The sequence below is a fragment of the Mustela erminea genome, chromosome 10, assembly GCF_009829155.1.
Source record: "Mustela erminea isolate mMusErm1 chromosome 10, mMusErm1.Pri, whole genome shotgun sequence".
Lineage (NCBI taxonomy): Eukaryota > Metazoa > Chordata > Mammalia > Carnivora > Mustelidae > Mustela > Mustela erminea.
Genome location: NC_045623.1, coordinates 79,244,877 through 79,270,260, shown reverse-complemented (window position 1 = coordinate 79,270,260; position 25,384 = coordinate 79,244,877). Strand labels below are relative to the sequence as shown.

Genomic DNA, 25,384 nt, shown 5'->3' with positions numbered 1-25,384 from the left:
GTGAATTCCTATTTACCCCAAATAACTTGCATGTCTCGAATATATACTCCTTTTGAAGAAGAGCAGTTTCAACACCTTGCCCCAAGCACAGAAACATCAGGGCAGCATTTCATCCTCACTAATCGGAACCTGCAAGTCCTATCTATGCTCGCCTATGGTTTCTCATTTGGCCAGTGGCAACTTCTCTTTCCTTATATAACATAGGATGTTTGATTCCAGAGTTCTTCCCATAGCTGCAAAAAAGTGAATATACAGTATATGAACAACCCACCCAGGTTTAATACTGTAGGCAAAGGAAAACTAAATACCGTCACAATGGAGGTGATCTAAGGGATCTAGAAACTCATAACAGATTTTTTAGATGCGTCAAAAATTTTGAGATTTCCCTCTTAGCCTCCTGTCAGGCTAAGGTATTTATTTTTTTAAAGATCGCTTCTGGGGGCGCCTGGGTGGCTCAGTGGGTTAAGCCTCTGCCTTCCGCTCAGGTCATGATCTCAGGGTCCTGGGATCAAACCCCAACATCGGGCTCTCTGCTCAGCGGGAAGCCTGCTTCCCCCTCTTTCTCTGCAAATAGCCTCCAGATAGCTCCCATCTCTCCTGGGTAACAGATTTTTGTGACTTTTATTTCATGTCCTACTAAGCCACTGTGATCCACCCTCCCATCTCTCCTTTCATATCCCTCCCCCATGCATCCCAGATCTTCCTTGAGCACTATCAGACAAATAGTCCTTCGGTTTAAAAAAAAAAAAAAAACTGCTCCTAAATTATGTCCCAAAGCAGACAAAAAGAACACAGAACTCCGCCTCTATTAGATGACACACAGCCTGCTCACAAGTCAGATTGCCAAAAATCATTTGCTTCTCCTCTTGTAGGTTTAGACAAACACAAAGGGAACTGTGCTCCTATGTATGACTACTGCTTCTCCACAGGACTTGAAGAACTAAGGCATTAGAGATACTTCCTCTCTATAAACCCAAATAGAACACTTTGTTTATTTTTCTCTTGGCATATAGTTGGCAGTCTGTATTTCCAGGCAGTCATTGTACATCTTTTGGCAAGTGCCTTCATGTTTCTCAGTACAATGTTTCATCCAGTGACTGAAGGCGATGTATTGTACCTTGAATTTACATGCCAAGAAAAAGACTCAGACTGAAAAGAAGACCTTCAGTATCATCTTCCTGCAATATATCAGACACTACACTGGAATCAGAAGACCTAGATCCAATTCCCAGGTGTACCAGTATCTTGCAGCGAGATCTCTAGCGTGCTCTTTTAATCTTCTGGGCCTCAGTTTTTCCATCCTGGAAAACAGGGATTGCATTACCTGTCCTTCCTTAAAAGCAGACTCTTACCACTGATTAACAATATTTAGTTTCTATAATTTGTGAAATTGGGGTTTGGAAAACTCAGGAAATTAAGCACAAATGCTGTTTTTCACTTTTGTCACACCTGCCATGCAAAAATCCAAAGCAGAGTCCAGCAGTAGTCACTAAGCAAGTAATTCCTCAGAGTGTTTCTGATGTCCCACTCAACAAATTAAGTGCATGAGAATGGGAAGCAAAAAGCCAGGCAGGACCTTCGTATGCTACATGGCTACAGAAGCAAGTCACCATTAGGCTCCATGACAACATTATCATCCTAAGGGGTGCCTGGGTGGCTCAGTGGGTTAAAGCCTCTGCTTTCGGCTCAGGTCATGATCCCAGGGTCCTGGGATCGAGCCCCGCATCGGGCTCTCTGCTCAGCAGGGACCCTGCTTCCTCCTCTCTCTGTCTGCCTCTCTGCCTACTTGTAATCTCTCTGTCAAATAAATTTAAAAAAAAAAAATTTTTTTTTTAAATAAAAAATAAAAAAAAATAAAAATAAACATTATCATCCTAAGATATACTACCGTTAACACTCCACTGTCATTTTCCCTCAAAGAAGCTACCTCAATACTTAAAGCACTTACTTATTCAATGTTTACAAAAATGATCACTTTCCCTAGAAGGGAACTGCCCCAATAGGGATGGCCCTACAGTAAAGGTAGGACAAAGGGATCTCCCTACAGTTAAGGTAGAACAAAGGGATAACAAAGTAAGTATGGGGTGCAAGACAATTTAAATTTTAAGATAGGGGCGCCTGGGTGGCTCAGTGGGTTAAAGCCTCTGCCTTCAGCTCAGGTCATGATCCCAGGGTCCTGGGATTGAGCCCTGCATCGGGCTCTCTGCTCAGCAGGAGGCCTGCTTCCTCCTCTCTCTCTGCCTGCCTCTCTGCCTACTTGTCATCTGTGTCTGTCAAATAAATAAATAAAATCTTAAAAAAAAAAAAAAGTTCATTCTCAAAAATAAAAAATAAAATAATAAAATAAATTTTAAGACAGTGTTTTGGGGCATCTGGGTGGCCCAGTGTTAAACATCTGCCTTCAGCTCAGGTCCTGATCCCAGGGTCCTGGGATAGAGCCCTGTGTTGGGCTCCCTGCTCACCGGAAGGCCTGCTTCTCCCTTTCCCACTCCCCCTGTTTGTGTTCCCTCTTTCAGTGTCTCTCTCTCTCTCCTCTCTGTCAAATAAATAAATCAATAAAATCTTTAAAAAAAAAGTGTCTTGCAATCCTTTTTGAATTACTATTACACTTACAAAATACAAAATTCTAGACATCATTCCAAAAGGATTAAAATGCAAATATTTGTTTTTTAAAAAATCAGTGGGTTAAGCCTCTGTCTTCAGCTCAGGTCATGATCCGGGGGTCCTGGGATCGAGCCCCACATCGGGCTCTCTGCTCGGCAGGGAGCCTGCTTCCTCCTCTCTCTCTCTGCCTGCTTGGGATCTCTCTCTCTCTGTCAAATAAATAAAATTTAGAAAAAAAAATCAACTTGGAACTTTGGAGGAACATTCTAATTATCACACTTTCCATTTGGTTACTTTTTTGTCTGTGTGGCTGTATAACAAAGTTTACTGTTCCATCTAGGCTCTCCACAAGACCAAGTTTCTCTTTGGTTTCAGTAAACATTCTCTCCAGGTATCATTAAATTACTGACATTAAATTATATCTCTTAGTTGCAGCAAGTTTTATCCCCTTAAGCCGCCCATTATGTGGCCACCACTAAGCTTCAAACACTCCACCAGACAGACATCACCATGAATTCACACTACAACTCACAATATGAACCCTAAAATACATTTTCAATCCTGATGAAAATGTAGCACACTCCTGGGAAAGAAGAGTGGCACACAAGTTAAGAAATTCTCTCAGGGGGGCGTCTGGGTGGTTCAGTGGGTTAAGCCCACTGCTCGGGTCATGATCCTAGGGTCCTGGGATCGAGCCCCATATGGAGCTCTCTGCTCCGCAGGGAGCCTGCTTCCCCCTCTCTCTGCCTGCTGCTCTGCCTACTTGTGATCTCTGTCAAATAAATAAATAAAATCTTTAAAAAAAAGAAAAAAGAAATACTCTCAGGGCGCCTCAGTGGCTCAGTCGTTAAGCATCTGCCTTCAGCTCAGGTCATGATGCCAGCATCCTGGGATCAAGCCTCACATCAGGCTCCTTCCCTGGCTGGGGGCCTGCTTCTCCCTCTCCTACTCCCCCTGCTTGTGTTCCCTCTCTCACTATCTCTCTCTCTCTGTGTCAAATAAATAAAATATTTAGGGGGGAGAAAAAAAAGAAATAACTCCCTAATGATTGAGCACCACTGCTCCTGCCTCATCTATAGGGGATGGTTTCCTGTGGACAAAGCAGTGGGCATGGAAAGTAAACAACGATGTTCAACTCCAGGTTTGCTACTTACTGTAAGACCTTATTGCAAAGCCTGTTTCCTTACCTGTGAAATGACAGTATCTACCTTACAAGGTTATTGTGAGATATCAAGCATCTGTAAGTATATTATAAAAAAATCTGCTATACAAATTTAAGTTATTATTATCATTCTGCTTGTGTATTTATTCGCAATTGAAAATGCTCTTTCAAGGAGCTGGTAATCCAACACTAAGAATGTCATTTTTTTTTTAAAGAATATCACTTTGTACACCTGAAACTGAAAATGTAATGTGTGTCCACTATATTTCAATTCTTTCTTTAAACATAATTTTGTTCACATGCTTACCAAAAATTCTGCGTCAACCTCAAGTGACTAAAAAGTGCAATCTCCTTTCTCTGGATAAAAAATAAGTGTAACAGGGGCACCTGGGTGGCTCAGTGGGTTAAAGCCTCTGCCTTCCACTCAGGTCATGATCCCAGGAAGGGTCCTCGGATCGCGGCACACATCCGGCTCTCTGCTCAGTAGGGAACCTGCTTCCCTCCTCCCCCCTGGCTGCCTCTCTGCCTACTTGTGATCTCTGCCTGTCAAATAAATAAATAAATAAATCTTAAAAAAAAAAAGGCAAGTGAAACAGATAACAGGGGCATGTAAGCAAAGGTAGAAATGAAGAACTGTGTATGGCCACGTAAATGGGGCTGTGATACTTTATATCATTATTTAGACTGAAAAGTAAAATCAAAGATCAAAGTTTTCCAATAGGGACCAAGAGGAAATGTTACAAATATCCATGATATAATCAAAACTAAACACAACCGATAGCCAGTTCAGAAAGCTGGATAATCTTCAAAGTGTTTTCATATCAATTAATCCTCATGGCATCCCTAGGATGAAAGAAATTTAAGTCTTATATTTCAGTTACCTATATAACCACAGGAAAAAATCTGAATGGATCAAGATGTGCTGTTTTAATAAGGCAAGCCAACAAATATTTCATCCGGGGCACCAGGATGGCTCAGTCGTTAGGTATGGGTCGGCTTGGGTCATGCTCCCAGGGTCTTGGGCTCCAGTCCCCATCAGGCTCCCTGCTCAACGGAAAGCCTACTTCTCCTTCTCCCACTCCCCCTACCTGTGTTCCCTCTCTCGCTGTCTTTTTCTGTCAAATAAATAAAATATTCTTTAAAATATTTCATCAAATATTAAGGGTCTACCATATCATCAGCACTATACAAGGCACATTGACATGACCTATTTTATACCGAACACCACCTCTGGCAACCTCAACCTTAAGGTACAGTTATGAGAAAAGAAACACTCCTGAGATATGGATAACAGCTATTACAGAGCTATATATACACAGCACTCATGGCCAGAACACACTAACTTACTTAAAAACAGATGTAAAATTGGGGCACCTGGGTGTCTCAGTCAGTTAAGCATCTGCCTTTGGCTCAGGTCATGATCCCAGGGTCCTGGGACGGAGCCCCATGTCAGGCCTCCTGCTTCATGGGGAGTCTGCTTTGCCCTCTCCTTCTGCCCCTCCCCACCGTTCATGCTTGTGTGTTCTCTCTCAAATAAATAAGTAAAATCTGGGGAAAAAAAAAAAAAAAGATGATGTAAAATTAAGATGATTTACTGGGAACATTCCCCTGACAAGGACTGTTTGCTATATGAGAAAGATAGGGAACAGGGATTGGTGGTGCGTTATTTTATTTTTTATTTTTAAAGATTTTATTTATTTATTTGACAGAGAGAGAGAGACAGTGAGAGATGGAATATAAGCAGGGCAAGAGGGAGAGTGAGAAGCAGGCTTCCCGTGGAGCAGGGAGCCCAACATGGGGCTCCATGCTGGGATCATGACCTGAGCCGAAGGCAAATGCCCAATGACTGGGCCACCCAGGCAGCCCGGTGATGTCTTACTTTAAATGGGATGATCAGAGAAGGCCTCAGTAGGAGGACATCATAGTAAAGACATAATGAAGAGAGAAAGCAAGCCACATGGTTAGAGGAATAAGTGCCACCAGGCAGAGACAGTAAGTACAAGAGTCTTGAAGTGGAGTCACACCTGCTGCACACTCTCCACCTACCCAGCAGACTTTCCCCTTGGATGTCCTGTTGCTACTCCCACTGTGCCTTGCCAAATCTTCCTGATTCCAAGGCTCACCAGACTCTCCCAGGCATACAAACCTGAATCTTCAGTCTATTATGTCCTTCATTCTTTCAGCAATCAGTGACCAGCTCACTGTAACATGATTATACCTTCAAAAAACGCTACATCTTGGGGCACCTGAGTGGCTCAGTAAGTTAACTGTCCAACTCTTGATTTCATCTCAGGTCATGATCTCAGGTTCCTGGGATTGAGCCCCATGGTAGGCTCCACACTCAGAGAGGACTCTGCTTTAAGATTCTCTCCCTCTCCCCCAGCTTGCTCAAGTACACACTCTCTCTCTCTCAAATAAATCTCTCTCTCTTTTTTTTAAGATTTTATTTATTTGACAGAGAGAGATCACAAGCAGGCAGAGAGGCAAGCAGAAAGAGAGAGGGAGGAGGAAGCAGGCTCCCCGCCCAGCAGAGAGCCTGATGCAGGACTCAATCCCAGGACCCTGAGATCATGACCTAAGCTGAAGACAGAGGCTTAACCCACTGAGCCACCCAGGCAGCCCTCAAATAAATATATCTTAAAAAAAAAAAAAAAAAAGTTACAGGGCACCTGAGTGGCTCAGTAGGTTAAAGCCTCTGCCTTCGGCTCAGGTCATAATCTCGGGGTCCTGGAATCAAGCCCCACGTTGGGCTCTCCGCTCGGTGGGGAGCCTGCTTCCCTCTTTCTCTCTGCCTACTTGTGATCTCTGTCTGTCAAATAAATAAAAAAAATTTTTTTTAAAGTTACACCTCTCCCTTCCCCCGCATTCCTAACACCCACCCCACATCCAATTCACTGTGCATACTGTTCACAAATGAATGCTTCTTACACACTGCCTTCATCATGTTACTCATTCTCCATTCCATCCACAATATCTACAATACCTAATGAACATCCTTCTTTCACTGTCCTACATACACACTGTTCTACATTCACTGTCCTACATATTCACCTAAATCTTCATTCATGTTCCTTCCTTTGACATGCCTTTTCTTCTTATCTATCTAAACTTCACCTTTCAAGTCCCTTTTCAGAGAGCTTTACATGACTAACTATATCAGCCTTCAAGGATTTCTCCCTTCTCAGAAACTATATGGTTTACTATAAAATCTAACATTTGTGGTTTCTCTCCTCCCTAACCATCCACCTTCCAAAGCATCATTAATATCATAGTTCAAACACTTTCTAATTGCTCTGTTTCATGTTTAGCTGGACTAAAACTCCCTGAGGAAGGGGATTATGATTTTCTCTTTCCAAAGAGCCTTGGAGAAAATAGCACTTATATTTTTAGCACCATGCACCCTATCTTGTATTAAATGCTTTACGCACTTTATCACATCAATCATCACAATTATGTTGTGTTACTGGTATTCTTCTTCCTATTGTACAGAAGAAACAAAGGCACAAAGAGGTCAGGCTGAAGTCACATATCTTAGAAAAGACAGAGCTGGGATTTGGGGTAAAGTCTGTCTCTCGAAGTTGACACAAAATAAAGGCTGCAAACTAACATTTGTTGAATCATCCTAATCATTTGTGTGTTGATGGCCATGTCACTCCAAATGAATTAATAAAGGTAGAAACCATGCCCATGCCCAGAGGTTTATCCGGTATAGTAGGGAGAAGGAATGCCTTTCCTTGCTGAGTACCCATCAGGTAGATACCAGACTCAGTGGCAGGCATTTCCCATCAAGCATCTCATTTACTCTGTAAAAACTCATTAACTGCAAATTATCTTCAATAAATAGGGTTTACAATTCCTCCATCACAGATTTACCCTAAATGTCAACCACTCTCAACCCAAGCCCAAATGCAACCGGGTGCCAGGTGTATTACCCTCCTCGGCTTCCCTCTAACTCAAGGAAGAGGACAAAGCCTCCTGGCTCCCATCAGCCAGTAGGGAGTTAAAAATCTCAACTTAAACATTTACCAGGTGCCTGGCCCCGGCCTTTTCAGGACCGTGCTCTCCATTCTAAAACTCACGCTCTCACTTATTTTGCACCACAGCCCTGGGAAGTAGGTGCCATTTTTTCCACTTTACAGATACGTTAAGCTCACGCGGTCGATGGCAGATTCGGAACTAGAATGCAGGTCTCCTGAATATCCACCCTGTTCCATTCCCTCAGGAGTTATTCATAGACGGTAACCGATTTATACCGCTGTCGCTGAGTACTCTAAATAGCAAAAGCGCTGTAACAATTTTCATTCAACAGGTATTTATTGGACGCCTGTCAACCATGTAGGTTCAAATGCCATCTCCTCCCCTTATTCGCTATGTGACACGGAGAAAGCCGTTTCATCTCCCTAGGTGAATTCCCTCAAGCGTCAATGGAGATAGCATCTATCAACAGCAACGTCTTGAGGAGCAAATGAGAGAAAACTGACTCAATCGCCTGACACTATGTCTGGTACACGGTGGGCCTCTAGTAATTATGGGTTCCCTTCACTCCACCCCACAAGCCTCGGGGTTCACCCACTACCACCATGCGACAGGGGATCCACTCCACCACAGGCCCGCAGGCGGCCTCTGGGTTTCGCAGGCCCGGGGCCAACCACACTCTTACCTGCATGGAGTCAGCGCTAACGATTTCTCCACCGAGCCGCTGGCCTAGCTGCAACGCCAGGGTGGATTTGCCGGTGCCCGTGGCCCCGAGAATCACTACAAGAGGCAGTGTCCGTGGCAGACCCCGTAGCCCGGCGCCCACAGAAACTGCTCGTGCAGCCGCCGCCGCCGCCATCTTGAAGATATCTGCGATTGCGCGGGAGCAGCTGTCCCCATGGCAACCGTCAGTGCGCCTGCGCATACGTAGGGTTCCGCGAGGAGGACAGGAGGAGGGGTGGGAGGGGCGAGACCACGGTTTCCAAGCTGAAGAAGGTTCGACATGCCTGTCATCAGCTTGCTGGTATCAGAGGCTCGACAATCTTCCTCTCTCCTTTTTGGTTGTTTTTTTTTTTTTTTTAATAACTGATTATCGATTTATTAAAAAGATTGATTTTTTTAGAAACTATCTCCTCTCTTAAATGAGGGATGGCAGTCCTAACTCAAGTCTATCCCTGTTATTTTTTCTTTCACGGCACCTAGTTCTTTTCTTCATACCACTAATTACAATATAAAAATATATACTGATTTCTTTTTTTTTTTAATTTATTTGACAGAGATCACAGGTAGGTAGAGAGGCAGGCAGAGAGAGAGGAAGGAAAGCAGGCTCCTTGCTGAGCAGAGAGCCTGATGCGAGGCTCGATCCTAGCATCCTGGGATCATGACCTGAGCCGAAAGCAGAGGCTTTAACCCACTGAGCCACCCAGGCGCCCCTATATACTGATTTCTTGTGTATTGTCTGATTTCCATTCCAGGCTGTTAGCTCCATAAAGGCAAGGAACAGATTCTGCCTAGGTCATTGCTGTATCTCCAGTGCCTAGCACAGTGTCTGATACAGAAAGATACCCAATAATTGTTAAACGGAAAGGAGAATGGTTTGCCTATCTACTGCTAGAGCCAGTGAGCTAGATAGATGTGTGGTGTTCTCCAGGATCAGATATCTGCCCAGTTCTCAGGCAAGGGCGGCTGCTCTAACATTTTTATCCCAAAACGCAAAGCCAGACACAATCAGAAGGCGGGACAAAACTTTTCTCCTTTTTGGTGAAAAGAATGCAAGAAATGGGTTAAGAACAGCAAGTAAACAACCCACAAAATATGAAGAGGAAAAATAAGGAAGAAAGGGTAAAGGAGTAGTAACCCTCAAATTAAAGTGGAGACCAGAGGACCAAAATTCAGGAAACCCTACAACCTGGGACGCCTGGGTGGCTCAATTAAACATCTGCCTTCGGCTCAGGTCATGATTCCAGGGTCCTGGGATTGAGCCCCACAGTAGGCTCCCTGCTCGGTGGGGGGAGTCTGCTTCTTCCTCTCCCTCTCCCTCTGTCCCTCTTCCCCCACTCATGTTCTCTCTCTCTCTATCTCAAATAAATAAAATCTAAGAAAGAAAGAGCAAGCTTTGAAATCATAGACCACGGTTCAAATCCCAGTTTTGCTACTTATCAGCTGCTGTGTGACCTCACACAATTAACTTTACCTTTTAGCCTCAGTTTTATCATGAAATACCTCTCAGGACTGTCATAAGGATAAATTGAAGTTATATCTGAAAAGTACCTGCTACAACACCCTAGCACAGAATGACCACCATTTGTTGAACACTTTGTATTATTATAACGGTAACACACCATCTGCCTCACTAAGGAGGTAAGAGCAACAACCTAAGGCCAGAGAAATTTTCAGACCATGTAAATTACCTAAATATACATTCTACTAACCCCTTGTTAACCAATTTAAGGGTTAATTTTTTTTCTGCCTGAGATCACTGGTCTCTGCCTAGCTCTCAGGTCATATCACCCGGATCCCTTGGGCAAGAGAAATTACCCCCTGCAAGTTTAGAGCATATGATAGGTCTGCCTGGAATAAGTGTCGATACATTTCTCCATTGCTTGGATCACTGCTGGCATAATGGCCACTCTTGCAGACCCAGCCTAAAACCTGTAGCCACATGTATGTTTGGAGAACATCAGAACCTAGGGTACCCTGTCCCTCCTTTTCTCAATCCAGTCTGCTTTGATCAAAAGCCTGTTCTCTCCAATTTGTGGTATCCGCCTGGGGCTGGTTTTAAAATCGAGATGTGTGGCCGTATATTGGCAGACACTCTCACATGATGGTTGTTAACTGTAGAGCCTTTGCCTGGAGACTTTCAGAGGGTACGGTTACCATGACAACCACTAGAAAGATGGCAGGCAGGAGAAATGATGCAAATAAAGCAAAAGGGAGGCTAATTTCATGATGACAATCTGACCATGACAGAGTGTGCTCACTCACAGATGGTAAAGCACTGTCCAAGTCATGACCAGGTGACTGTTACTAGAGAGAGAAAAAAAGAGGGGGGTGGAATTTACCACTGAGAGACCCAAAGAGGGAGAAGCTGGTTACCAAGGCAACTGGGGAGAAAGGAATGAAAAAATGGGGCTTCACCACAGCAGCAGCAAATTGCTTCTAGCCAAGCAACACGGGACTGTTGCTATAGAAACAAAGAGAACAGGGATCCTATAGACCATGGGGAGAATTATCACTGAAATGCTGAGCAGGAAAGACTCCTAAATCAGAATGGAGCCCGTGGTCCAAAACAAATCAGGAGAGGTGAGAAAAACAACAAACCGTTTCCATTTGCTTTAATTCTACCAGTCCTACCCCAAGAGAATAGGAACATATTTTTTAAATACCTTTAGGCTATTTCCTTTGTACCTCTGTTTGTCTCCCTAATGATGTTCTGAACTCTAAATTATACTAAGAATAGTTCCTTCGAGATAATCTGTAACTTGAAACCCTCATTGGTAGGTTTAAGTTCAAGGGAAAATTGGGAAATTGAAGTCTATGACCAAGAATTAATAAGAATTTATTTTAAAAACATAAAATCCTCTTATAGGAAGATTTGCATAGTAATGAGGAAACAAAAGGTGACAAAGGGAGCCAAGAAAGCTATTTGGGGGCACCTGGGTGGCTCAGTCAGTTGAGTGACTGGCTCTTGATTTCTGCTCAGGTCATGATCTCAGGTTTGTGGGATCAAGCCCCAGGGCAGGCTCCTTGCTCAGCAGGGAGTCTGTTGGAGATTCTCTTTCTCTCCCACTCCCTATGCCCCTCCCTCACTCCCTCTCTAAAATAAGTCATTACATGGGGTGCCTGGGTGGCTCAGTGGGTTAAAGCCTCTGCCTTCAGCTCAGGTCATGATCCCAGGCTCCTGGGATCGAGCCCTGCATCGGGCTCTCTGCTCAGCAGGGAGCCTGTTTCATTCCCTCTCTGCCTGCCTCTCTGACTACTTGTGATCTCTGTCTGTCAAATAAATAAATACAATGTTTTAAAAAAATAAAATAAGTCATTACAAAAAAAGAGAGAGAGATTGAGAGAGAGAAAAGAAAGCTATTTGTAGTTATGCCCAAGTATTAGCCCTGATCCCTCTCCCCATTCTCTGAGGCCTGATGGGAAGTAGCTCAATATATTTTGAAAGATAACTAAAGAGGAAAGAGAGTCTCTCACTTAAGGTATATTGTATATCTAGAGGTGGAGAATGAGAAGCCCACCTCCCATACTCTACTGCTTACAGATTATTTGGGGTAAAGAGATAGTTGAAAAGGTAAAAATGCTGGGATGGCTTCAGTCCAGAGCATATCTAAAATTTAAGAATAAGAAACTAGGGACATTCATATCACTTGGAGGGTAATAATTCTTTGCCTCCCCTTCTGATAGTCCACAGCCAGCCACCTAATTATTATCTCTAATGCGTGCATGTTGTACAGTGTCTGTCTGTAGGACAGACATATAATCAGGCTGGACAACCTCTGCACCAGTCTTAGCATCTTTAGAAAACTGAGAGCAAGGGCGCCTGGGTGGCTCAGTGGGTTAAGGCCTCTGCCTTCAGCTCAAGTCATGATCTCAGGGTCCTGGGATCTAATCCTGCATGGGGCTCTCTGCTCAGCAGGGAGCCTGCTTCCTCCTCTCTCTCTCTCTGACTGCCTCTCTGACTACTTGTAATCTCTGACCCTCAAATAAATAGATAAAATCTAAAAAAGAAAAAAAGAAAGAAAATTGAGAGCAGTGGTGCCTGGTGGCTCAGTCATTAAGCATCTGCCTTCTGCTCAGGTCCTGATCCCAGGATCCTGGGATCCTGATCCCCACCTTGGGCTCCCTGCTCAGCGGGAAGCCTCCTTCTCCCTCTCTCCTACTCTCCCTGCTTGTGCTCCTTCTCTTGCTGTGTCTCTCTCTCTGTCAAATAAATAAATAACATCTTTTAAAAAATAAAAAGAAAATTGAGAGCAGTACATGGGGTGGGATGGCATGGAAACATGGCCAGAAAAGAGAAAGGGGGAAATGCATAGAGGTAGAGGGGATATCTGACTCGCTAGTGTTCATTATATTACTTCTTGTCCTCTGTATATTTTAAATAATTTACTTAAAATTTGTTAGAAGAGGCTAAAAGTGAAGCCATTGGAGTCGAAGGGCGATTCAAAGTGAAGCATCCAGAAAGCTTAAATGTTCAACATGGAAATCGAGAGGATGCTGTGATAGGACAGAAGGAGGAATGTGTCATGGGAGGTCTGAAGCATCTGTTTTTGTTGAGTTGAAGACAAACACTAGCTTTTTATACAACCCTAGGTGCCTTTTCAGCCTGATCCCCATACTAATTAGGTCCCCCAAATAAAATATATATCTTGTAGGATTATTTTATGATGAACTTGGTGCCTGTATTGGTCTCTTAGGGCTGTTATAACACATTGCCACAAACTGTGTGGCTTAAAACAACAGAAATTTATTTTCTCACAGTTCTTGACCCCAGAAGCCCAAAATCAAGGGGTGGCCAGGGCCACGGTCCCAAGCCTCCCTCTAGGGAAGAATCCTTCTTTGCCTCTTCTAGCTTCCAGTGGTTGCTGACATTCCTTGGTTTGTGGCAGCATGACTCCAATCCTGCCTCTGTCTTCATATGGCCATCTTCTCTGTGTGTATCTCTTCCACATTTCTCCCTCCCTAGGATGCCAGTCATTGAATTAGAGCCCACCTTAATCCACTATGACATCATCTGAACTTGATTACATCTGCAGACAGCCTATTTCCAAACAAGGTCACATTCATGGGTTCTGGATAGACACAAGTTGGGTGGGGGACAAGATACAACCCAGCTGAGTGCCTGGGAATCATCACAATACTTTGCATTGGTTGCTGTTTCCACTGGCGAATTGTCGATTCAAAATTGGGAGCTCAAAACAAGCGAGGTTCCCCTCACCAGAGTGGAGCTCACCATGTTGTAGGGTTTCTATTATACCTAAAGTTGAGTTACAGGGTTTTCTCCAGAGCCCATCAGAATGTCCTCAGAGGGGGCTCACTTCCGGTCTTCTCAGCTGTCTAAGAGGGCCTGCACACCCACAGTGAAGCCCCAAAGGCTGTAAGATCAGAGTGGGGGGAAGTACAAAAGGGAAAAAGCCATAAAGAGCTCCCGTCCAGTCCTGATCTCATAACTCTTTCAAGCTCTCTCTTCTGTGTCTCCTTTGGCCCCTTTACTTTCTCCTGGCTCAGCAGGTTGGGCCTTCATCATCTTTATATCCCGAGGAGTCTCAAATCTGTACCTTCCTTGCAAACCCCTTCCTAAAGCTTTCGTACCACATCCTCAGCTTCCTGTTGGGTGCTCTATTTTGTATGACCCCATCACCGCAAACCTCACGGTGTCCCAAGCTACAGTCAGTTTCTTTCCCTGACTTCCCTATTTCAAAGAACCACTGAGGAAGTTGACAATCAAAAGGGTCCTCTCAGAAATCCCGTGCAGCTCTTGTTTTGTAAAAATATGACCACCCCAGCCAGCACATCAGACCAGATTCTTCCCCATTCCCCAAGACTCTATACAACCTCCCCCATCCCCTCCTCCCCCCAAACTAGTCCCTCAGCTCAGAACACCTTCCTCCTCTTCATTCGGCTACATGCTGCAGAGATTTCCAGTTCCAGTTATAGTCACAGTATCTCCACCAAGAACTTTCTTGATGACTCCAAATAAAGTGCTTTCTTCCCCTTCTGAGGCCTGTAGCCCTCGTCTGAGACGTGTACTACCTTATCTCATGATCGTGTTCACACGCTCATGAACTTCCACAAGGAGCCTAGCTTCATAGACCACTGTTTTCACTGTGCGGCGGGCACTATTCTAAGTGTTTTATGTAGAATTACCTGTTGAATCTTTACAACAGTCCTGTGAGGCAGGTATTAATATCATATCCACTTCAGGGAAGAAGGAATCTTCTAGGGCTCAGAGAGGCTAAGGAATTTGCCCAACATCACACAGGTAGTAACTCCAAATCCCTATTCTCAACCATCATACTATACCATCTACACCACCTTCTATGGAGATATATATATAGATATAGATAGATAGATAGATAGATAGATGTATTTTTTTTAATCTCCACAGGACCTGTCTCCAACTCCTCATTCCAGTGTTCTTCAGGATTCCACCTTCCTGCTTGCTTGTCAGTGGCATGGATATTCCTGGCTCTGACCTACTGTATCAGGTGGGAGTGGGGGGCGGGAGGGGGGTTCCTTAATGCACACTCAAGTTTGAGAGTCACTGCCTGAACAAAACAGACGTTTGAGGGTTTACCTGGAGAAATGGGGTCAGTTAACCCCAGCTCAGTTAACCCCGCAGTGCCCAGTAAGGACAAAGGGAGGGCCCACAGGTGCCACAGCATCCCAGACTCACAGCTTCTGCCTGTCGTGGGTCGTGGGATGCTGTGGACCAGCTGGAAGCTCAGGTCTTGTGCCTCACTTTCCCCCTGTGCCTAGCTCAGGCTCCCCAGACTCTGGCTACTCTTGAGGTATCACTCTGTGCACCCCACATTACTTTAAGTACTCCTTCTGGGAAGATTCCTTATTCTACCAGTCTCTTCCATCGCTTTTCAGATATGACTAATCTGTATTCTAGGTGTGGCTTGCTAAATGCTTGGAAAAACACTAATCATTTCCTGAACACTTACTACCGCTCAAAGCAGCCCCATGAAGTGGATGCTATTATTAAGACCTGTTTCACAGAGAAGGTCATAATTTGCCCAAGGTGGTGGCAAAGGTGCAGCTGGAAATTGCAGAGCCAGATTTGGAACTAAGACCTGTTGGGTGTGGGAGACCACTGAACTGTACCGCTTCCTACAGGTTTAAAGGCAATCCAACACTTCCTGGGCACCTACTGGGCCCCTGGCACTGAGTCTAATTATTTAATAACTCACCTGATTAGAGACTTTAAGAACATATTTACATTTCCTGGCCCAAAGAATGGTAACGTTAATACAGTTGATCCCTTTGGCAGCAGTTCCAAATAAAGACATTAACAAGAGCAGCCCACCGGGCTTAAAGTAGAAATGCTCACCCCCCAGCGGAACTTCGGCTGACACACTTAGACACCTCCCCTCCAGGCCTCCCTAGTCAGACACCCACTCATCAATCATCTTCCAACTGGCTATCTTATCCTCAGAAAGAACCTCTTTCTGTTCCCTCCTATCACCCTCTAGAGCAACAAAGCCATCCCCATCGTCCCCTCCCCCTTCTCAAGTGAATATTCTTGAATATCTCAACCCCCGGAGCCCTTTACACAAATTCAGCACATCTAAGGTAGTTCAACCTGTCTCAGTCCCCCCAAAATAGCTTTCCACAGGGGCGGGAATTAGCACACGTGTTAGCCTTTTATTGTCTAACGGGGAGGGTGACCTTTCTTTTCTACACTAAGTGTGGCTTCTCAGCTGCCCCTTTATTGTCCACGTGCATGTCCTTGGGTTGGGTGCCCAGTCCCTTAGGTGTACAATTCAGAGTCAAACCTAATTTGTAGAAATTGTTCTCTGAAATCCAGGAATAAACTCCTGGCTATTTTCAGACAAAGATAGAGGTAGGAGTCTGTAGAAATGAGCTAGGAAGGAGCTTAAAATACTTCACATTCCAGAAACACCCTCCCTTCCCCCCAGGAGATGGCTTTATTCCCACTCCTTTTTCAGCAGAGCTGGACTCAGAGGAGCAGAGCTGGAGACAAGGCGGCTGGCACTAGCTGTGTGGGCTTGGACAAATGATTTCAATGCGTCTGAGCTTCAGTTTGCTCATCTGTGAAATGGGGTTGATGCCACCCTGTTCCCTAGGTTATTGTGAGAAGTAAGATATGTAAAACAACTAACACCAGTACCCATATCTAGGGGTCCCTATGATTTTACAGAGGGCTCCTGAATTCTTTCAAGGCTAGGAAAAGGAGAGAAGTCCAACAAAGTAGTCTCTTGATAAATGGCATCAAAGATGTAGGATAAGTGTACTGGGAGCAGAGTGACTAGAACTGAAAGAGGGAACTGGAGTTTTAAGAAGAGAATCCCAGCAATGCAAGCCTTTTTTTTTTTTGTCAAATAGCTACTTACAAACTAGGTTTGGTGACCTGGACGCACCAGGGATGGAGTGGAAAGTTTATCTGATGGGAGACTGGGTTTGGGATTCTGATTTTGTTATGTGACCTTGTCACTTTGCAAATGTGAGGAATTTATAGGAGCTTTTTGGCTCTACTCAGGCTCCCTACAAGAGAGGGCAAGCAGGCAGGCAATACCGAACAGGTCTGAGCTGTAAGGAAGGATTAGCTGAGGCAAGGTGGCCTCCCCCAACCATGATGCTCATGGCCTTTCCAAACAGCAACTGTTGGCCTTTCCCAGTCCCAGGAGGGGCCTCTCTGGGGCAAGACTAACCCACCCAGGTCACAACTGCAGCACAGTGCCTGGTCATGGAACATTTGTTCCACTTCCTCTCAGTAAGTAGCAGGCACAATGGCCCCAAGGAAAGACAATTCCAACAAGCAGTTAAGTGATGGAATTCCATATTTACCTCCCCCACACACCCCATGCTAACAAAACAAGCTGTTGTTATTAATGCCATGATTAAGACCTCAGGCTGTGGAGATAGGCAAAGCAGGTTTCAGGGGCTCCTGGGTGGCTCAGTCATTGAGCATCTGCCTTTGGCTCAGGTCATGATCCCAGGGTACCAGGATCAAGCCCCCGCATCAGGCTCCCTCCTCAGCAGGAAGCCTGCCTGCTTCTCTCACTTCCACTTTCTATCAAATAAATAAATAAATAAAGTTTAAAACAAAAACAAACAAACAAACAAAAATGGATTTCAGTCCCAGCTCGATTACTTACTAGCCCTGTCACTTTGGGCAGTTTTGTTTTCAGTCTTAGAACCTCAGTCTCCCTCCTCCCTGGCCCCCACAAGTAGCTGGTTGTGATGTCATATGTAAGAGGGAGCAGAGTCCTTTGGCATACGTGATGTTCTGTCGGGAATGGCGTTGATTCAATTCTCCCTTCTTGCATCAACAGTAAGTTTATGAGAATGATGAGGGGGAAGGGGAGTCTTCATTTTCTTTCATTAATTGAGGGAGAAGGTAAAAATAATTTACAACACAAAATATTTGAGGATCTTTAAGACATCCTGCAAAGTCATCAGGTCATCAAGGTAAGAATGGTACCACCCTGAAGAATATAAGTCTTTATACTCTAGAAAGGAGTTTAGGGGTGCCTGAGTGGTGCATGGGTTAAACATCCAAATCTTGGTTTCAGTTCCGGTCACGCATGATCTCAGTGTCGTGAGATCGAGTTCCGAGTCAGGTTCAGCACTCAGTGCAGAGTCTGCTTGGTCTCTCTCTCCCTCTCCCTCTGCCCTGTCCCCCCACAAATAAATAAATCTAAAAGAAAGATAGAAAGAAAGAGTAACCTGGCGATTCACAGACCTGTACCCCTGGGGCTAATAATACATTATATGTTAATTAAAAATTTTAAAATAAAGAAAGAGAAAAAGACTTAAAATCTACTACTTCATTAATACCTGCCACCCTCCCACCCCGCACCATAGTATTTATCCCCATTTTACAGATAAGGAAACAAAGGGTCACAGAGGTAACGCTAAAAGGCACAGAACAAATCAGGTAGTGGAACTGGGATTTCAAACCTTCCAAAGTACAAATTCAGTACTCCTTGCAATTCACAAGAGGATTTCCCGTTCACCAAGTACTGAACCGACATTGTTTAGACTTGTCTGAAATGGCATTTCAGGAACCCAAAGTGGAATGACCTGGTTAGCAACATGGTTTAGAGAAATGTAACCTTCTGGATCACTGGTGGTTACCCTGAAATCCTTTCCCTTGGCTCAGGGGGACTTGGCTGGCATAAGGTGCCCCCACTCTGATATGTTTGAGAAATCTTTTATTAGCGGAAGTCCCACAAGGCAACATTTTAAAATCAGGCAATTGATAATCACAACTAAATACAAAATTTCAGGTAAACTTGTCTTTCGAAATAAATCAGACTCTTGCAACAGGAGAATTGCCCAAGAGTTTTGTCTTTTTTTTTCTTGTACAAAAACAATTAACACCACTTTGCAAAAGGCATACAAAAATACAGTATTAAAAAAAAAAAAAAAACAAATAAAACAAACCACTGCTCCCAGCCTAATACCCAACAGCAGCTTATAAAACACAAGCTATTCAGGTGATACATCAGTAACCTTTATCCCACCTGTTCTCCAAACACAATTCCAGAAGTCAGCTGGCTCCCGAAAACCGTACTCCAGAAGTAGAGAGGTTCCCCAAACTTCCACTGGGGTTCTCTGAGGCCAGGAAGCAACCTCAGAAACAGACCACTGTGCATAATAAGTTTGGAAGTAGCAGCTGGCTTTGCAGAGCAGCAGAGAGTGCTCTACTGTCCTCCCCTCCCCCGCTTTCAAAACCACAGCCAGTAGGCACCTGCTGCCCTGGGCAGGGTTCTGGAGGAGCTGATCTTTCTTCCAGGCCAGGCTTAGGGGCTCCTGAGTTTGCCCACAGGACACCTGTTGGGTTGGATGCCTTTCCAGACTGGATGCTGCACCTGGAATCCACTTGGACGTACTAAGTTCACCTGGGGCCAAATCCATGGTCGGCTAAGCAGCGCTCCTGGAAGCTCCTTTAAAACACACCAGGAGACTAGTCCACCTTCTGGAGGACTGGATGAGTCCCAGCAGCTCTCCTAGCAAGAACTTCAGCAAGGCCCAGACGCCGGGAAAGAGATCTGACTCATGGCAGGCTGGCATGGGGCCCGAGGGTGGCTCTGGAGCCAGCAAGCAAGCTCCTTGGAGTTGCACTAGAAGGACAGTTTGCACAGTTCTAGTAGAACTTCAGACTTACCGGGGCGGGCATGGAGAGAAGAGGGAAGTGGGAAAGAGGAAGTGGTAGAGTTCCCCCTCCGCAGGTGCCTGACATCTGCCTTGAGAGAAGATTCCAAGATGGAAAACACCTGGGTGGATAACAGTTCCCAGCCAGGACTCCAAGCCTTCCCCCGGCTGCAGGCTAGGACCCATTTCCCAGCATCTTGGGGAAATATTTCTGACCTGTGGCAAAGGGGTGCTATGGAGCCCATTGCATAACAAAGGCAGAAGGAAACAAAAAAGTCCCTTGTGGGGACAGAATGGTTTCTCCCTCAGAGGAAAGGGCCCAGAGGGCTTTGAGACAAAGAATCTAGAGGCCAAACTCTTTTTAAATGTTCTCAAGGTCGCAGCATTTAGACTGGGAAGAGGGGTGTTGGCTAATATCATTACATATATATATATGAATATATGCACATATATATATGTATATAGTATATATAAATTTTCCAACTCCTCAGCTACTGTAAAGTGTCTGACAGTGAGGTAATGGTCCATGCTGATCAAGTCTGTGAACCTGTCTTCACCCAAGACAGCTCGTGTGTCTCCTGGAAAGAAGAGCCTCAGGGAGAGCCTCCGGGCCCAGCTGTCCTAGCATCACCCCAGAGACACCAGCGGGAGCATCCTTTCCCAGCCTAAAGCTCATCCGGAGTGTGAGATTTCATGCCGGCTGGAGCCCCCCCACCCCCAACAACGTCCACCACCTGTTGCATAGCATCTGTCAGGCTTTTCTTCCGAGCTAGTGAGCTAGGCAGCCCCCAAGTCTCCTCGGTCAGCTGCCTGCCTGAGAAGCCCGAGGTGCCAGAGAAGACCCAGCGCTCCTGTGAGTCGGGGAAGAGGGAGCGCTGGGCTTCAAGGTTTCCGAGAATGCGAGCCCTTAGGAGTGTGTGCGCCAGCTGCACTGCATTCTGGAAGGTACTGTTCGGACTGTCCCACCATCACCAAAATGTGCAAATTACTAAGGGGGAGAAGGAAGGTGAAAAAATAAACTCAGGTCTCTGTAAGACAGAGCAGTCGGCCTTTTTGGTCACTTAGTAGCCGCTGAGGTACGCAATTCTCTTCTGCAGCTGCTGCTGCCGGCATCGGAGCTGCCTCTTCTCCGTGGCCATCCTCTTCTCGGCCCCCACCAGGGCTTGCAAGTACTCCAAGGCCTTGCTCAGGATCACCACTTTGGGGGCCTTGGAGCAGCTGGCCAAGGTGGGTACCTGGTCCCTCAGGGCCAAGAACCGAGAACGGAGGTCATTCCGCCGTTTGCGCTCCAGGAAGTTGTGGTTCTTCCTCTTGGTCACATCCTCAGTGTCGGAACTGACGGGTTTGGGGTGGCAGGACTGGGGAGCCTCGCTTTCTACAGGTGGGGGACTCACGATCTCTTCATCTGCCTCTTCTTCCTTTTCCTCTGGGACATCTCTCTCCAGAGCCTCTTCTTGGGGACCTCTCTCTGGAGCCCCTCCTTGGGAACAGCTTTCCGGAGGAAAACGGGCGGCGTAGTTGTGCTGTTGCTGATGGATGGAGATGTGGAAGTGTTTCATGCAGGGGTCCAAAGGGTCTGCCCGCACCGTGATGGTGACTGGCTTCCGTACACCCAGGGACTGTCTCTTCTCCACTGTCACAACGTCAATTTCTTCACCCTCTGTCCAAGAAGAGAGATCCAGAGAAGAAACACACCCCATGAGAAACACACACACACACACACACACACACACACACACATACACACCCACCCTAGGCTGGGGCTTGGGAAAGGAACTGACATTTTCCCCCATTTAGATATAAAAGGATTGAAGTGAAGAGAAAGATAACTGGTTCGTTTGTAAGGGGGTAAGGGCAGCGTGAAGGAAAGAAGGGGAAATAAGCAAGGAGGAAAATATTCTCCAATTTCCTTTTGCACAGCAAGGCTTAGATAAGAACAAAAGGCAGACCCAAGCCAACAGCCCCCAGTCTGCCCAGGCGCTCCCCTCCCCCACCAAGGGGATGGAGAGAAAGAGCTATCGGCCTGGGACAAAGTTTAGCTCTAAAGATCTCCCCCAGTCGGGCTCTTTCATGCCCCATCAGAATTGTAAATGAGGGGTCTGTGGGCAGAGCTGCCCTTTGTTCCTGCCCAGCACAGTCTGCACTTGGGGAATTGTTACTTTTCACAAGTTATAAATCCTATTATTCCCCCACCTCTCTATTCTGCCATCCTTTTCAGCTGAAGATTCAGAGAAGGGGGGGGAGGGGGCTACAACCCATCCCTCCTCACCCACAGAGGGGAGGGAACGGGTTTCCCTCAGGAGCATTTTGCTCCTGGTTTCAATGGGTTTCTAGTCATCCATCATTTATAGGTCGTCCGCCCCACCCCCTTCCCTGGACCAGAAAGAGGGTTGGATTTGTAATCGCATGTCCGCAAAAGCTGCTGGAACTTCACAAAGGTACAAGCGACCATTTCCAAGCGACCTCTGCGGGGGACAGGGAACTGAGCAGCAGCAGAATGTCCCAATACAAGGGGCCAAAACACCAGGGACCTGGAGACGCCTGGAAATGCCCTCGTCATTCCCTGCCTCAAAGGTCTCCCTGGCTACCCAACCACGGAGAGGTGCAAATAGGGGAAAGCCTTCCTGCTTCACGCATTTTGCCGCCCCAGCATAGAAGGCCACCTTAATGCATTTCAGTCTGACAACATAAGAGCTCGGTTCTCGGCCTCTTTTGAATATCAGGATGCTTGAGCCCCTTTGTCAGGAAGGCTTCCATTGTGTGGACAATCGCATTATTTCTCCATTAATAAAACCTGACCATTCAGCCCTCCTGGCCACAAGGCCTGTGATTGGCTGGCTAAGCTGTGTTTGGAATGCTGTTTTACACAGCCCCTAGACCCTATTGGCTGAGCCTTGCCGTCAGTCACTCTCCCCACCCCCCCCTTATTGTTTGCAATCTGTTGCATTTTGTTCTGGGCCATGTGGCCTGTGAGTGAACCAAGAGCTTGCAAACAGGTTCAGGTTAAAGGGCAAGTCAGAAAATGATTCAGGAGGCTTCCCCACATCCCAAACCTTTAATATTTGTGTTAACCTCATAGCTGGTAAGGTTCTTGCCTAAGGAAGAAATAATGTAAGACACCATTCTTTTCAGAGATGGTCTAACTCTACCCAGACAAGGAAATGGTCTCAGCTGGACAATCAAGTCCAACCCTCTGGTGTGCAGAAGGAGAAACTGAGATCCAGATCAGCCAAGTCCGCATATCACCTTTGTAATATTCTGGATCTCAAACTAAGATCTCGAAACTCCCCAGACAATGCTTTTTCCACTCTATCACTCATCAGCTTTTGTAGAGATAGATCTTTATTTGTTTCTTGAACTCAAAACTCCCATTCCAGCCATTAAACAAACACGAGCTCTTGGTGTTGAAAGCAAGCAGGTTAAAAATGACCTTAACACAGTGGACCGAAAAAAATTGACTTTTAATTTCTTGTTATCCTTATTTTTCCCTTCAAGTGTACGACAACTTCCATACCCACTCCCCAGTTCCCTCTCAAACGGTTCTGTAGAAGTTATTCTTTAAAAGCCACCGAGAGTTTTCTCGGTCCTGATTTACCTGAAGCTGGCACCCTAGAGAAGCACCCTCTCCAGTCTCTCTCATGGGTAGAGGTGTAAGGGCTAGGAGAAGAACAGCATAGTTTGGTGGCGCAGGATGCTGAAAGTCTGCCCTTCATGAGGTTTAAATTTGCATCCAAGGGTGGGGGAGGAGGCTGGAGCCCAGTATCTGTGATCCTGGCACCTAGCTCAGAGCTCGGTACCAAGCAGGGGCCAGCGAACATTTGTTGAATGCAAGGAAGCAGGTACACAGAGCCACAGGCGAAATTAGGTGGGAGCTAGAGGAACATCTTTCCAACTCAGACCAAATCAACAAAGCAAGGTGTAGCCCTTCCGGGATAAGCTACCGTGAAGACCCTGGAAACATCAAGGAAGTGCCTGGTTGCAAAGGAGGGTTTGGCAAAAGAAGATGGGGCTTAGTTCTAGTGATTTCCTATTTCCAAGCCTCAGTTTTTCCATCTGTTAATAGGGAGCGTTCATTGCTCTCTTGCCTGTCTGGTGGGTGATTGTGTGGGGACACAAATGGTAGAGGGTGGGAATGGTGCAAGGGGAGGGCATTATGGGCATTTTAAAGTAAAGCAGACAGGAAACTAGATTTTTTATAGTGAAGACTTTGGCTTTGCACAAAAGGCTCCTCAGCTTCCTCTCTCTCTAGGGGAGTGTGAGTTTCCCCAGGGAAAGTGGCAGCAACAAAAAACTTCAAGCCTCAAGTGACCTTTAAGGGACCCCTTCCAGCCTCCGGAGGACAGATATCCCCTACAGTCCAATCCTAGTATTGTCCTCTCTAAACGCTAAGCTTCACCCAGTCTCCCTTGTCCCCTGGGGCTCCAATCATCATCAAAAGGACGCTGGCTCCCACGCCACTTCTTCAAACTGTTTACTAACACACCCACGTGCCAGACAGACACCGCTGGGGGCTACACCGGCAGCTTCAGCCAGAGAAAGGGGGAGGTGGCCGAAGGGCTCGCGAGGACCCAATGCCAGACCTCAGACAGCGGCAGAGTTTTGGCCACCCTTGGGGTGCCCCCCTCTTGGATGGCCCGGGGCGGTCCTTACCCGAGTCGCTTGGGCTCTCGGACCCCGAGCAGGCCTGGGTCTTGGGCTCGCCCAGCGGACCCGGGGCAGCGGGAGCCGGGTTGCCGGCTTCGAGGCTGGGAGCGCAGTCTGGGGCGGCGGGCGCCTTGGGCGGGTTCCCCCGGGGTGCGCCGGCGGCAAGCCGGTCGCTCACCGCTCTCTCTAGTCGTTCCCGGGCGGAGAAGCCGCTCCACATGCAGTCACGACGGATGATGGAGGCGTAGTTCCTGCCCCAAGCTTTCGAATGGCCCCGGGATTCCGCCTCTTCCCCGGCGCCCCCTCCGGGCCAAGGCTCCGGGGGACCAATTCCAGGGGCTGAGTCCCCGGCGCCTGGACCCGAGCCCCAGGGCGGCGACGTGGGGGGCGACGGCACCAGCTCGAATTTCTTCCAGATGTCCTCACTGGGCGCCGTGGAGCGGTAGAAATCTTCCCCGCAGTCATAGTCGTAGAAATAGTGCTGGTACGAGTCGAAGTCCATGTCCGCTCCCTGCGGGAGGGAAGGGGACTGGCTGATGGGGTGCGGGCCGGGAAAGAAGGCGTCCCCAGGTCCCCCTGCACAGCCGGCTGCCAGACTCTCGTCCCTCCCAACCTCCCGGCTGGCAGCCCGCGCCCTTCCCTCGCGTCCCGGGAAGCCCAGCCCTGAGTCGGCGCGCCGAGGGAAGCGGCTCACAACGCGCGGACTCGGCTGCGGGGAGCGAGTTCAAAGCAAACTTTGCCAGCGCCGCCCGGAGCGCAGCTCCCAGGGCCCGGCCGGGCCGGGTGGGGGCGCGTGGTGCCCAGGAGGCAGCCTGCAGCCCGCTTCCCGGCTGCCCGTAGCCTCACCTCGCTCCCGCAGCCCGCCACCTGGAGCGGACCGGCTCCCCGCCGGCTCGGGGCAGCCCGGCAGCCCGCACACAGGCACATGCGCGCCGCCGAGCGCGCGCCCCGCACTCAAAAGCGCGCCCCCCTCGCGCGCGCCCCCGCCCTCGCTCGCGCACGACAGCCCGGACGCTCCCGGGATCGGCGCGGGAGCGCGAGATGCAGGCGCATTGTTTCCGGCTGCCTTATATCTCGTCGCGCGCCCGGGGCTCTGGGGCCGGGGGCGGACCCTACGGGGCAGGACCCGCCCCTTCCCCGCCCCCTTCCCCG

General features: G+C 47.1%; 2 protein-coding genes across 4 annotated transcripts in view; both read right to left on the bottom strand.

The window, feature by feature from the left end:
• TRIT1 (tRNA isopentenyltransferase 1) overlaps nt 1-8,626 on the bottom strand; it is a 48,659-nt gene extending 40,033 nt beyond the window's left edge. For all 3 annotated transcript variants that reach the window (XR_004289920.1, XM_032361784.1, XM_032361783.1), the window contains exon 1: nt 8,427-8,626. Coding sequence is in view for 2 of the 3 variants with exons in the window: in XM_032361784.1 (XP_032217675.1) it covers nt 8,427-8,600 (174 nt within the window). In the remaining variant the exon portion in view is untranslated. The remainder of the gene's footprint in view (nt 1-8,426) is intronic.
• A 10,004-nt stretch (nt 8,627-18,630) lies between these two features.
• MYCL (MYCL proto-oncogene, bHLH transcription factor) lies at nt 18,631-25,337 on the bottom strand. Its single transcript, XM_032361570.1, has 3 exons — nt 25,079-25,337; nt 24,239-24,743; nt 18,631-21,248 (listed from the first exon to the last, which is right to left on the bottom strand). Exons 1-3 carry the CDS (start codon nt 25,157-25,159, stop codon nt 20,650-20,652), a joined length of 1,185 nt encoding a protein of 394 aa, XP_032217461.1. The 5' UTR covers nt 25,160-25,337; the 3' UTR covers nt 18,631-20,649.
• Between the last annotated feature and the right edge of the window lie 47 nt (nt 25,338-25,384).

Coding starts and splice junctions, on each gene's coding strand:
- MYCL (XM_032361570.1), bottom strand. CDS start 25,159: ATGTGCCTGTGTGCGGGCTGCCGGGCTGCCCCGAGCCGGCGGGGAGCC. Junction 24,744..25,078: donor TGGCGGGCTGCGGGAGCGAG/GTGAGGCTACGG, acceptor TCCCTCCCGCAG/GGAGCGGACATGGACTTCGA. Junction 21,249..24,238: donor CGAGAGCCCAAGCGACTCGG/GTAAGGACCGCC, acceptor CTTCTTGGACAG/AGGGTGAAGAAATTGACGTT.